The 14,849-nt window shown below is 41.3% G+C and overlaps 1 protein-coding gene across 1 annotated transcript in view; it reads right to left on the bottom strand.

The window, feature by feature from the left end:
- LOC144762986 (vomeronasal type-2 receptor 26-like) overlaps window positions 1–12,900 on the bottom strand; it is a 150,781-nt gene extending 137,881 nt beyond the window's left edge. Inside the window, exon 1 of the mRNA XM_078648300.1 lies at window positions 12,431–12,900. Coding sequence (XP_078504426.1) covers window positions 12,431–12,900 — 470 coding nt within the window. The remainder of the gene's footprint in view (window positions 1–12,430) is intronic.
- Window positions 12,901–14,849: the final 1,949 nt, after the last annotated feature.

Raw genomic sequence — 14,849 nt, 5'->3', positions numbered from 1 at the left:
AAGATACAGTACGCCTATTGTTTCAGGACACCCAACAAACTATAGACTGTTCAAATTCAGGAGAGAAAACGAAAAATGAAGCAAATCACTACGCTGTAATAGACCCCCACATGATTATATCCAACGGATAGTTTTAAGGGTGATCTAACTGACCCCAGAAACTCGACAGACAGAACGTAGTGTCTTGACAAAGGTGGCCTAAAATCATATGTGCCACCGAAACGCGTTGACGCATTTCAAAGTATAATTCTTCAACTCGGACACCTGTGTTGACACATTAATAGACTGTGCATAACATATGGCGGTCAGATTGAGTTTGAATATACACTCAGTATTGCACAATTGAATGTCTCACTGTTGTCTGTCTCTGTAATTTGTTTCAATTTTGCAGGTCAATCTTGAACCCTATGTATTTTGATCATTTGTCTTACTTTTTTAACTGGTTTTATTTGTGTAAGTGGTGCTATTGTCCACTTGGTATTTTAAATAATTTAATAAATTGTAATACAAACATTTTTTGTATAATTGTTGTTGATTTTATGTATTGAACTACTTGCTTGGAGTTTCAAATTGTTTTATTGTATATTTTTCAAGGGAATATCCTTTGTATATTAGTTTTTGGTCCAAAACCAAACCATTTGAGAGCGTGGAAGATAAATGGCAAATAAACCCGGTCAAAGGCTTTTTCTGTGTCTAACGCAATTGCTGCCAGAGAATCCGAATACTGTGATGCTTTGGATATAATGTCAACAAATAGACGTTTGTTATTTATGATACTGTGACCTTTGACAAAACCTGATTGTTCCTTACGAAGTAACAGTGGAATATGCAGTTCTTGTCTTAGAGCTAAAGCTTTGAATTTTTTTTTTATAATCTACTTTTACTAAGGAAATGGGTCTATAATTTTGCTACCCATTTGGGTTGCACAGCGGAAAACATAACAACACATTCGGAAGACGTACAATGCGTTCTCCTTAAATGGCCATACGCCTATAAACTAGCAATTGTGAATGTTTACTCACGCCCAGTGAGCGTGTCTATGGAATCACCCACTATAGATGAATGATCCCGCTTGCTAGGGCTATTACCCGCTGATTGTAAGATTCTGATGGGAGTGGATGTCAACTGCCACTTTGAACCATTACATGGATTAAAGGAGGGTGCCCTAATGGCTGAGGACGACTATTGGGGTATTCCCCCCTGCCGATCGCCAAGTCCGAAATCATGGTCTCCTTTGGCGCTACAGATTATGTCCCTTACCCTGAACTACGCCCTGAGGGCCTGTAACGGGCGCATTCCATCTGATAGTTCCTCAGTGTGTACCTTCAACAGGAAGGGCCATGAATCATGCCTAGACTATATTCTTGTGGATACTAGCATGTGGTCTAAGGTCCTTCACTTCAGGGTGACGGTGAGAGTTGACAGTGACCACAATGCTCTCTGTCTGGAAATGGTTTACCCAGGCCTAAAGAAAGCATATCATCAAATGCTATCGATCAAGTCACAGGGGCTCTAGTATTATCCAACAATAGACGTAGGGTAAAATGGGGGAAATTAGTTAACTCCACAGAGTGTATTACGCAAATCTATGACCTGGCGCTCCCAAGATTAGTCGAAATGGATGACCTGATCAATAAACCCATAGTAACAGACTCTAATGAGAAATTAGGGAAAATCCACGCAAATCTAGTTGACAGGCTAGGAGAGGTCTTCTACCCTGTGTCCGTTAGAAGGAAGAAGAGGACACCAACCTCAGCTTGGTATAATTCTACGTGTAAAAAGATCAAAACCGAGCTGATTTTAATGGTCAAGTCTGGCACCAATAAACATAAATTACATGAGCTCAGACGGAAATATAAGGAGGCAATTGCCCACGCAAAGTCTGAATGGGACTGGGATAGATGGCACAATCTAACACTGGCCCTGGAAACCAGGGACTCCAGAAAATTTTGGTCACTAGTACACACAGGATCAGGGGAACCGAAAGCTGCTGTAGAGCCAAACATTGCTGCTTCGGTATGGGAATCTCATTTCAGTAAATTGTATCATGATGGTCCTACTATGCCTACAGAGGCAGTCACTGACACCCCTTTTGATCATAACGAGCAACTAGAGTTTACTCTGGGCGAGGTACTAAATGCAATAGGGAGACTTGCATGGGGGAAGGCTCCAGGCCTAGACAAACTGCCTGGAGACTTATTCAGGCACCAACCAGAGATCTGGGGTCCCTATCTGCTCATTATTTTTAATTCAGTTTTGAGGGGAATGGAGATCCCCTGTACTTGGCTGGGCGCAGAGATAGTACAGATTTTTACAAAGGGCTCTCCTCTGCTCCCAGCCAACTACAGGCCGATCAGCCTTATAGATGTACCCCAAAAACTCTTCGCTTGCCTACTGCTGGACCAGCTCTTGGATTGGATGGAGGACAACGCGATCCTTAGCCCCCTCCAAGCAGGATTCAGGAAGAACACATCCACCATGGATCAGATTTTTCGCCTAGTTCTTCTTTTCTGGAAAACGGCAAGGATCGAGGGGGGAAGTCTGTACATGGTGTTTGTGGACCTGAGGTCCGCATTTGACTTAGTACCATGTGAGAAATTATGGGCGGTCCTTAGGGAGTTAGGTGTTCCACCACAGCTCCTGCATGTAATAATTAGGCTCCACAAAGGGAACTTTGCCCAGGTCAGGAATGGGAGGGATGGGGCATTGTCATCTATGTTTCCCGTTGGCAGGGGGGTGAGACAGGGTTGTGTCTTAGCACCAACCCTGTTTTGCCTCAATGTCAATGGCGTAATATCTCACCTTGACAACGTCAATAACAACGACGCCCCTAGGCTGGCAGGCAGGAGGGTTCCGGCAATTATGTTTGCCGATGATACTCTCCTGCTCTCCAAATCCCCCATGGGGATCCAACGGATACTGGACGGGTTTGGGGACTTTTGCAGAACCCACGGCCTTGAGATCAATGCAGACAAAACCAAGTTTATGGTATTCAATCCCTCGGCACCAACCAGGCCAAATCCAACCTTGGGATCGGATAGGCTGGAAAGGGTCACAACGTTCCAGTACTTGGGGGTAACTCTGCATGAAAACCTATCTTGGGCTCCACAGATAGCAAGATGTCGTCTAAAGCTATCGCAAATGGCGGGGGCGATTTTGAAGGTTTCAAATTCTTCAACCTTCAAGCCAGTTAGTCCGGCACTGGAGATGTATAAAACTCAAGCCAGAGCAGCCTCATCATATGGTGGTGAACTGTGGGGCTATAATGCTGGAACAGAACTCATCAAGGTAGAGACTAACTTCCTTAGACGGTTGTTGTCTCTACCACAAGGCACAAACAGAACATGATAGGGAGGTTCCCACAACTATAATGGACTAAAGAGTTCAAAAATCTTTGGACAATTGCCCACAGAAACGTTTTTGGCATATTTGATAATTTTATTTTATTATATATGTTTCTTAGTAAAAAAGCATTCATAGAAAAACATTCATTGATTCAAAATAGAATTTTACAAAGTCATAGAATACATATGCTATAACAATATTGGCCCAGCAAGAGAACAATAAACCATTATATACAAGGACCCACTCATACTCTCAGACATACACACATTCGGCCATCGTCATCTATATCAAAACAAAAAACAGTGAACACATTAAAGACCAACAGACAAGAGAATGCGCCGACGCGCGTTTCGGAAAAAGTGCCAATATTAGAGATTCCTTCATCAGGGCGCAGGTAGAGATTGGTTACATTTTCATTTCAATTTTGCTGGGCAACAAACTTCAAAACGTGGGAATTCTCTCGAAAGCCTCCACATACAACTTTAGTGGGCGAGCTGGAATCAAAAGTCTCAAGATGCCAGTAGATATACCAGGAAACGAAATGCTTAAAAGTTTCAAAGAGCACCTGTCTAAATCCAGGTACAGCCTGTCGATAGTATAAGCACCCAAATCGGGGTCACATGCAGTTCACTCCGAGTTAGAAGACGTTTCAGGTGGGCTGTGAAAGTTCCCATGTGATATATAAACGTAAAAAACAGCTACAGATGGGCTGATAGAAACAATTAGCCGGTCTTCTGCTCTGACAGGCTGTTATCGAGCTGTCGAGCGAGGTCCAAATGGTAGACTGCCTTCTTCGTCCTGGCACACCTCTTTTACCATTGAGACTAGATCTGGGCCTCCCTTCTATAGGGGACGAGTTAGCCCTAAAACCTTTGAGGTTTTGGCATAGGCTATGGTCCACTACTGAACTGTCCCACTACAGGCAAGACTTGAAGAATGTCCTGAGCTATAGTTGTTCTGACGGAATCCCATGGTTGGCCCATGCAAAACGAGAACTTATCTGACTAGGCTTGGCTAATCTGTGGGACGATCCCGAAAGAGGCTGTCTTGAGGTCTCACGTAAATTGCTGAGTAAGATCTTCAAGGATAAAAGCCTAACTACGCTCCTGTCTGCCCCTAAAATTGGCACCCGTACTGAACAATTTTTGGTCTCCAAAAGTTAATTTAAGTTCGAAGAATTTATGGATATTATTTTTCCCACTATTGCAAGGAAACTTTTTATTCAATCAAGGTTTGGTACATTGCCCATCAAAGACTTTACAAGCAAGTGGTCTACATCGGACGATAAAACCTGTCCAGGATGTGGAGGATGAACTACACGTTCTGTTTTTTTGCCCTGCCTATAGCAGACCAAGAAAGCACTGGCTAGTACCTATGTGTAGGAATCTAGGTTTTAGATACTGTTTACATTCGTTTAGAATTTTAAAGTCAAGCACTTTACACTGTATTGTATTTGCACTATCTAAGTATTTAATGGCTATGTGGTTGAAAAGGAAAAAACTGCTGAAAGGCTAATCCCTAACCGTGAGATGAACTGCAGTGCATAGTATCTTGACTTTCCTGGATCCTTACACACAATGAATTAAGTTAGTTTCCGCTCCCTTGCAATTGTTGTAATAATGTATGTTGATGCTTTTTTTTTTAGCTTATATTTGTATTGCACGAGGATTTTACTGTTTTTATTGCATCTTTCATGGCCTTGATGGCCGAAATAAAGAACTTTTGGATTGGATTGGTCTATAATTTTTGCACAAGCATAAGTCCTTATCATCTTTTGGTATTAGACAGATCGAGGCTTCAGAAAAAGAGCCTATGGATTTACGTGAAGTGATAAATGAAGAAATAAGAGAATATAAGTGTGGGAGTAATAAATGAGCAAAGTGTAGGTAAAATTCCACTGTAAAGCCATCAGGGCCAGGGGCTTTGTCATTTTTAAGGGTTCTTAAAGTGTTGAAAAGTTCTGTTTGTGTAAGATCAGATTCCAGAATTGTTAAATACATCTGGGGATTGATGTGCTTTTGAATTGTGGAAAAGTAATGGGAAAGGTGTATATCTGAAGGTGTGCTCTCTGGTGTGTGAAGGGACTTATAGAAGTGTGCAAATTCTTGGAGAATTTCAGGGTCTTTACGTTTTAGTATTTGATTGTCATCTATAATGGAATCAATGTGAAGTTTTTGTTTTTTAATTTTAAAATAATTGGCCAGAAGTTTGCCTGACTTATTTTGGCCCCCATAATATTTTGCTGAAGATGTAAGTAAATATAAGGAGGCCTGTTTAGTGGTTGATTCATTAAAGGCGATCTTTGTATTAATGAGATCCTTGAGAGATTCCTTTGATTTGGAGGTATGAAAAGAGTGTTCAAGCTTTTTGATCTCATCCAGAAGTGTATTGTGTGTTATGCGGAAAGCTTTGCGTTTGTTTGATACAAATCTAATAATAAAGTCTCTAGCAGTAGCTTTGAAGGCATCCCATACTATGTGACAGGAAAAATCTGTTGTTAGATTAATAGAGAAAAACTCTTGAGAGAAGGATACAAAAGACGAGTTAAATTTAGGATCAAGGAGTAAAGAGTTATTGAAGCACCATTTTTTGGGGATGTGGAGTGGCTTAGACGGTCTAATTGAATCGAAACGGGAGCATGATCTGAAATAAGTATAAGGCCTGTATCAGCAGAGCGTAGGGATTGGGAAATGTTCTGTGAAATAAAAATATGGTTGATTCGGGATTGTGTTTGGTGTGTATGAGAGAAAAAAGAATATTCTCTTGTAGATGGGTTACAACGGCGCCATGAGTCTAATAAATGTCTTTGTTCAATGGTTTGTATGAAAGCTGTGTGCGCTGCATTTGAGGTAAAATGGGAGTTAGAGTTTCTATCTATGAATGGATCCATCACTTGATTGCAATCGCCTGCAAGGATGAAGTTATCTGATGGATATTTGAGTAACAATTGAGAGATGCGTGACCAGAAACCAACGTCGCCATTGGTAAGGGCATAAACATTGAGCAATGATAATGAGGTCTGTCCTAACAAGAGGTTTGTGAAAACCCATCTTCCCTCTATGTCAGATTCTTGAGAGACAAGCTGGGAGCAATACACTTAACCCACAGGAGGGCCATTAACAGTCTTGTGACCCTGGACACTGGCAGAATGGCACATTTAGCTTAGACCAGAAAATAACTTTCTAAAACTGTCATATGCAAAATTGTAATTTCAAATCCAACATTACTATTAGACTGCATTTGAAATTACTATTAATATGAGCCCATGAAGCTTTTCACAAGCCATACAGAAGTTACGCATTATAAGGTGTTAAAACTTAACCCAGTGTTTTCCAATGGGAGGGCCAGCCTTGCTGAAATAAAAATGTGGGTTTTTCAATGCTAGAACATGTAAAGCTTTAAATATACACAACCTATCTTTTAAATACCATGCACACTGTCCTATGGGCATTTAGGGCCTCCCTTAGGGGTGACTTATAAGTATTAAAAAGGAAAGTTGAGGACTGAAAAAAGGTTTATTTTGCAAGGTCGAAATGGAAGTTTAAAACCCCAGACACAGGCAGAGGCAGGCTTGTAGACATGTTTTATAGTGCTACTTTAGTGGGTGACACAATGAGAGCTGCAGCCTACTTGTAGCTTTTAACTGATATACCCTGGGCACCCCTAGTATTGTATGGCAGGGTCTTATAATTCAATTAAAAGTGCCAATTAAGTATATGGCAGTTTTATCATGTTTAGAGAGGACAGTACAAGCACTTTCTCCTGGCAAGCAAGAGTAACGTGCACTGAGATCTATGGTTAACAAAATCTGTGGTGATCCTGAGGAAAGGGCAAATGCCCAGCAGTTTAATAATTTACATGGAGTAATGTCACACAACGCAAATTAAGGAATTTCCTTCGTCATTGCACAGCCACAAGATGTGTGCCTGTGCAATCCACATTTTTGAAGCAGTCGCACAAGTGTCTGCAGCTTCCACTGTAATACCAAAGTGCCCCAAGGAAATGAACAAAAACGAATTCCACTGATGCGCCACAAAGACTGTATAACACAGCTCTCAAGTTCAATACTCCATAGAGAATTTGAGGTTGAGGATAGAATGCAGGTGATTCCAAGGGAGACATTTTAAACTCCAGGATAGCCACATTTGCAAGTAGACACAATGAACCAAACTGGAATGAATGTCAGTGATTTGGACGAGGTATTGGGTATGTTCTGAGAACCCTTCGAGAAATATCAATAGATCAAGGATAGAGTTTCCCTTCCTGAACTATACTTCTCCTACTGGCAATTGACGTGCTTTGGACACTTAAATTGGATGGATGTTTATGTTGCAGAAAAAAAGCATTTTACTGTGAAGCCCCTTGCTCAAATTTTGATATGTAATATTATTACACTTTTTCAACTTCTATTCTACAGTACTTTTTTAATTTCTTTGTAAACGCATCATAACTACACGTAACACCAATATCAAATCCGGGTTGTAAAAATTGTGGTAATGTATCTCAAGGCAGAGATCCATAGTATTATGGTATGCATGTTAGCTCATTAGGGTCTTCTTTTAATTTATATTCATTTATGTTCTTGTTTTAGTATCTGTAGAGTCCACATCAGCTCTGGAGCACATGAATGACCATGTAGCTCTCTATGACAATTCTTTATTCTTCGGTATGCATCCGATAACTAAATGCATGACGACATAAACTTTATTGACCACCCCCAGACACACCCCAACTCATTACGTAACTCTGTCCGCTGAGGACCCCACTGGTCCCATTGCACATGACAAGACACTACTTCTAGGAATAATATGTATACATTAAAGTTCCTCAATGAGTCATTGAGGTGCTCCAATCAGCCTTCCAGATCGAGTCGTATGAGGTACAGGAGTTGAGCCATCATCAGGAATCATGGCTGTAGACTCATATGCTTGACTAGGGCACTCAGGAGGACTCGTCTTAGTTGTGGGGTCGGGAGCCAACGAACATTGAGGCAGGTGCTTGAACTGCAATGATTCTCTTGAAATGGACTTTCCGAGAGAGTGGGCGGTCACAACATGTCCTTTACTTGTCCCAGCTCTCAATTGATCAGCATGTTATGTTATGTAATTTATAAAGCGCATCGTATACTCTAAGGTGTCTTGGCGCTAGTATGATGAATTGAAAATAAGCTAAGCACTTTTCCTTGAGTATTTGCACTACCAAAGCTATTGTTTTATGCCTGTCGTTTTCCCCTTTTGGACCAGTACTTTCCGTGTGATAATCTTGAATCCAAGCCATGGCACTCAGCCTTGTCTTCCTGAGTACTTGTACTAGCAATGCAATCATATTTTATAACTTATGTAGTATATTCCATTTAATCTGGTACTGGTCTTGGTGCTTAGGTGCATCAAAATGTTTGTAACAAATGAGGGTCAATAGCACAAACATACGCAATATGCCGGATTTTATTCAATGATGCTTATAAATTGTGATTGTATGGCAAATCAGACATTTTAAATAACTGAACAATAAAGATTATTGATTGATTGCTTGTGAAAAGCAGGCTTGGGTCTGATAGACTGTAGGGCACCCATAGACTTTAGTATGTCTGTATACTTTTTAATTGTCTCAAGCATCTATGTCAGTCTTGCGCTTTCACTTCTGATTGACATGGCCTCGGTCTCTGCTTTCAAGAACTGTGTCTTGAGCGCACCTGCACCCATCAGCATAAGTTTTCATCTTGCTTTCAGTTTTGTGAACAGAGTTTGTGACACAAAATTCATCAGTGTCTATCACTCAACTCGTGGTCCATTGCAGTGACTTTGTCCAATGGCTCTCACAAACAACAAGGTGGCAGGGCTTTCACCTGTTATCAGATGGGGAGTTGACCTATATTCACAATGGTCTGGGCACGGCTGTTTTAAGATTGATTCCTCCCAGCGCAGCACGCTGAACCACTTTCTTCAGGGTGCCCATAAATTGTTCAATGACCCCATTTGCCTGTGGCCAGAGAGATGTGCTTTTCTGGGGCTTAAAGTTCAAGTGACAGAGAAAGTCCTTAAACTCCCTGCTATTGTAGGGTGGACCATTGTCAGATTTAAGGTAGGAATGCCACAGTGTCCTTCATGCACCAATTCAATAACGTGCTGTCTCAAACGCTCAGGTTTGAGAACTCTCAAACCTCTTAGTGTAGCACTTTCTTGAGTCGTAGAATGCTCTTCCCAGAAACGTTTTAATTTTTGATATTTAACGTCATCTGTGAGAGGTCGAGAATGTTTTCTCCATGACTGAGTTGCAATGACATCCTTGAGGTTGAGCATTTCTCTGTCCATGTTGGCTGCAGCAATGATCTGCTTGAGGGATATAGCTGCAGGAGTACGAGACTTTTCTATAAAGTCAATGTATTCTTCAGCCGCTTTAGACGTTGCACCGTGACGCTATATAGGCACTCGTGAAAAGCAATCATCGGGTTTTGATCCTTCCCTGGCTGATTCCCAATGGTGTAGTCATACTCCTGCAAATGCAAGCCCCGCTTCTTGTTGCTAGGGGGTATTTTGGTATTTGGTTTAATGAAAATGGTGAGTAACACCTGGTGGTCAGTGGCAAGGGTAAAATGTTTTTTTCGGGTTGAGAATAGGTACGTTCAGTCTGAGACAGACTTGTGCTGGATTAGGCCACAATGTTTCTCTGTGAACTTGTGTGTCTATTGTGTTAAGCAAGGACTGCACCCAAATCCACCGGGATTGCGTCAACTATGATTTCAGTATGCAACTTTTGATTAAAATAAGTCATTTCAGTTGTGTTTTCAAATACATACTGTATTTTCTTGAAATTCCAATCACATTCAGAGAACCAATGGAACAGAACATTTTCTTTGTCAGCACTATAAATGGGGCACTCACTGTAGCAAAATCACAAATGTATCTGGAGCAAAAGCTGGCCGTGCCTAACAAGGATCGGAGCATAGCCACATCTTGTGGGGGACAAATGATTGATAACGCTAGTGCCTTTTCAGGGTCTGGAATTATCCTTTTAGAAGATCCGCCCAAAGAATTGGAGTTTGGTTTTGTAAAATTCACACTTCTAAGCAATTAAAGTGAGACTGAGTAAAAGACATACTTTTGTTAGAGCTTTGTCATGCTACTGTCTTGTGGCCTCAAACACCAATATGTCATCACTGTAGTTAAAAGCATGGGTGACAGGTAGAATTTAGTGATTTACATCCTGAAAGAATTCTGCTGCTGATGATATGCCAAAGCTAAGTCTTGTATCTTAACAGACCAAACTGAGTTGAAAAAGTAGTAATGTACCTACATTTTTCTTCCATCTTAAGTTGCCGATATCCTTTGTTCAAATCAAGAAGGGAGAAGACTTTGGCTCCATTCATCTGTACAATCATATCTGTAATTTGTGGACCTGGATGTCTTTCTCTCTAGATTGCTTTATTGGCCTGACGCATATCAACACAATGCAAACGGCACCCCCAAGGACCTATGTGGGCACTACCACAATGGGTGAAACACAAGGCGCCAGACCAGTAGAGCGCTCAATGATGTCATGCTTTAACAGCGTCTCTAGTTCTTTCTCCACTGCCTTCTTTAAATGAAAAGCAATCCAACCATGTTGCAGAGCAACAGGATGAATGTCCTTATTAATGTGAAATTGCACTTTCATTGTCCTGATTTTCCAGAGTTCATGAAACAAACAAGGAAATTGACCCATGATTTCAGAGTGTGCTTTGAGATTGTAGTTGATGGATATCAGTTCCATGTCAGCAGCAGTGCTGAAACTGAGGAGACAAGCACACATTGAAGTACCTGGTAGAAAATAAATTAGCATGTGCACTGTCATTTTCTTATGCTTTATGGTCGCAATGAATGACCTTTAACTTCTCAATGGCATGGAAGCAAACCACTTGTAGACCTTGGTTTTTGATGGTGGTATACAAGGTTATACATGGAACTGGAAAGAGTTCAATGTACAGTTCTGCCGGAATGATGTTGATCGATGCACCACTGTCTATAATAAATGTTGTCGGGAAGCCATTCACCATTAGCGTGATATATGGACAACGCACAAATAAGTTAAGTTCATGTGGCGATTTTTCTTTGGCCTCCGTTCTTCTTTGCAAGCAGTCAAATCTATATGTGCATGATGTTCTGTAGTCGATATTGCCAAAGCACATTCATCTTCTTCACTGACGCTCAGTTATGATGTGGAAGATCCTTGGGAGAATCACTATGATGATGATCGACTTCATTTAGTCTCTACTTATCTCAACTGGTGTTGCAGTTTGGCCTTGAGCGCGTGGCTAGAGTGATTCTGTAACTTTCTGGTGTCCATTTCTCTTCTCAGTGGGACACACCTACTTTCTCTTTCGTTTTGCTGATTGTTATAAAATGTTTTTCCTTCCCACAGCCTTTACATATCTGTCCAATTTATCTTCACGTGGAAATGAGAATCCACTTCAGAAACACAATTTCGTTTTCTTCTGAGACATTGCCTTTTGGACCTTGGCCTTGTGCTTCGGCTTACTTTTCATGATTAAGGCTGATTCGTTCTGGCTGTTCCAGCCTTCATTTCAGCGGCCTGCCAATCTGCATGTTCTTCAGCTCTGGCAGCCATAAGTAACTTTTCTAAACTGAGTGTCTCCCTCAGCATCTATCGCCTGAACAAATCGGAGAGGCAACCTTTGATGACTCGAAGACGTATGGCTTCTTCATCCTTGAATTCACTGAACTGGCAGTGCTTGATGAGGGCATCACATCTTTTGACAAACTCATCCATTGTATCACCAGCTTGCTGTCTTGCCTGGTTGAAAATGTACTTGGATTGAATCTCGCTTCCACAGTTTCTTTGATTTGACAGTAAGATACTTCATCAGCTAGTGGCATTTTCTTTATCACTTCTTTCAACTAGTCACCTGCAAGATTCTTCAAGTATTTGATGATCTTTTGTTATCTACTTCTTCTAGAGCATCTATGAAGTCATCGAATATCTGGACCAATGCAGTTCATCTGGCGCCAATATTTTTCTTTTTTGGCGGTCGAGAATTGTGGGGGAAGCTTCAATAATGCGGCAACACCATACCGGTGTTGGGACTTACTGACGGTGTGTGCCCTTATCCCTCCAACGACGGTCATGCTCACTCATACCGGCATCTTCTGTAAGCATCAGCCAGGTGCGTACATCTTGGTAATCACTCCTGAGCTGATGTCGTATTGCGGCACCTTTTTTTGTGTTGGTGAGTAACAGTTTTATGTCTTGCACACATTCGTCATCGCTCTCACCATGCTTTCCTTGGACCTGGTCATCTCTGCTTTTAGTGTTTTCTTTCACCTGGCTGTCGCTGCCTTTAGCATTTCTGCTTTGCGCAAACGAGGGGTTTGTGTTATGCTGTGGTGCAGTATTTCTTACCAACCAGCTTCTGGTGGGATTTCTGCCTGTATTTTCTGTAAGGTCTTCACCTTTTTCAAGGGCCTTGTGGAAGCTAGAGAGGCACTTTGACTCCACAAATGCCAACCATAGATAGTTCCTTGGGGCACACGTGCAACACACAAGAGTTTGCTTCACCATGGCAAACCTTCAGGGAGAGCAAATGTGTTCCTTCCGAGGACGTATCACCTACTCGTGGCCAGTTGTAAAGTCCTCCCCAGCTCTGGAGTACGTAAATGATCATGCCACACATAGAGCACTGTATTACATGTCTTTATTCTTTGGCATGCACCCGTTAACTGAACACATTGCATCATAAACTTTATTGATCGCAACCAACTTATTGTGTAAGTATGTAAGGAGTCTGCTGAGAACCACATGGGTCACGATACATATGATTACAAGACACCAAAGTTTTACCTGAACTGAATTAAATATAACTTTTTAAAAAATAATATTAGAAAGTACCATTGGGAGAAAAAGTATTTAACTTTCAAATACATAGTTGGTAAATTCTTAGCCTGTACTTCTGAAATCTTTGTCCAGCCTGAAGTTTGAATCTTGCAAGCACTCAATCAACCATTTATCTTTCCAAAGTTGACAAAATGAGAATCAATACTTTCAGTGACAACAATACCTAAAAATTACAGAGCTCTGTCAATTCTTACATTTCCTTGTCTCTCTTTAAAACCTGTGTTCTTGCACTACCAACCTGTATCTCCTCTGTCAGCCACAGAGTCACTGCTGATGGCAGGGGACTTCAATTTACCCTGGCTCTCACAGAGCAGCTGTCAGCACAGCACCAGTTCTTCATTTTGTCATTGAGAGCAAATAGCACTGCACTTAGTTTTTTTGGGGGGGGGGAGTGAAGATTCACAGGATGCGCTGTATTTAGAAGGCCTTTAGATATTGTATTTTTCAAATATTTGGATATGGCAGGTGTGCCATTAAATGCAATTTAGGAGGGTGGCAGGATGAATTGTATATTTTTCTTGTTTATTTAGTGTTAAGAAGAGCAGGGTGGAGAATGTTTTCTTTGTGCTTTTCGTTTTAGTTGGAGTGGCTACTGAGTTGGAAAGTGTATATGTTTTTAAATATGGGGTCTGAAATGTATAAATGATGGTAAGAAATGGAATGTTGGTCATGGCTCCCACATGACTCTTATCCATCTGCCTATGGAGGTTGTCATGTGGGGTCACACAAGGCAGTGTGTATAGTACGTCGCAACAATATACACATACCACCAAGATAAAGGTCCGTTCAGCAAAATGTAAAAGCTGGCAGAATTGGAGGTCATTTCTCACTGCTTACCACCACCAGGAAAACCCTGACGGTAAGAGTCATTGAAAACTGCTCAATACTCCCCTTGCCACATGACTGAACTCAAATGACAAGGGGGGCATTTTCCTTTTATATCCGCTTTGTGATTTTATTTTTAAAAGGAAAAGGAAAACAGTTTGGTGCAGGGCTCTGTCATGTTGACGGAGCCCTGCACCAAACTGTAAAGAGCATTGACAGGAACCGCCATTACGGCACTTAGCAAGCGCAGTAGAGTCCGCCTGGCGGGCCTTCAGTCCTCTGCCAGGCTAATGGAGATTACTCCATCAACCAAAGTAGAAATTGGGCCCTTAGTAACTGTATTTCAGCAACATGTTAATTTATTTTTATCATGTTAATGTTATGGTGCATAAAACTATAAAATGTACTCCACAAGCTAGGTTGTTTCAAGGATTTTGAGCACTGCTTTATCTATTATGAAGGGATAAAACTTGTTAAGCACAGGGTGAGAATTGTTTCTTTAACATATGGGGGAAATGTGCCCTGAAAGCCTTGTGTGCCAAGGATATGATTAGGCCAGTCACATTTTCTCATTGAGTCACTCCAACAGTGAAATCCTTTAAGAGCTCCGGGGTCTTCAGGATGTCATGGACCTTCACAGCCTCAATGAGACAATCTGGACTGATTAATATCTATTACCGACAGGAGCAACTGTGTTCTCTACCCTGGACTTGGCCAGCACATACCATAAACTAATTAGCAATAGAAGTAGGTCAAGGCATCAGACTGCATTATTTACCCCAGAGGGCCTG

The sequence above is a fragment of the Lissotriton helveticus genome, chromosome 6 (assembly GCF_964261635.1).
Source record: "Lissotriton helveticus chromosome 6, aLisHel1.1, whole genome shotgun sequence".
Classification (NCBI taxonomy): Eukaryota; Metazoa; Chordata; class Amphibia; order Caudata; family Salamandridae; genus Lissotriton; species Lissotriton helveticus.
The sequence above is the reverse complement of the archived record's forward strand: the minus strand, read 5'-3'. Positions and strand labels throughout refer to the sequence as shown.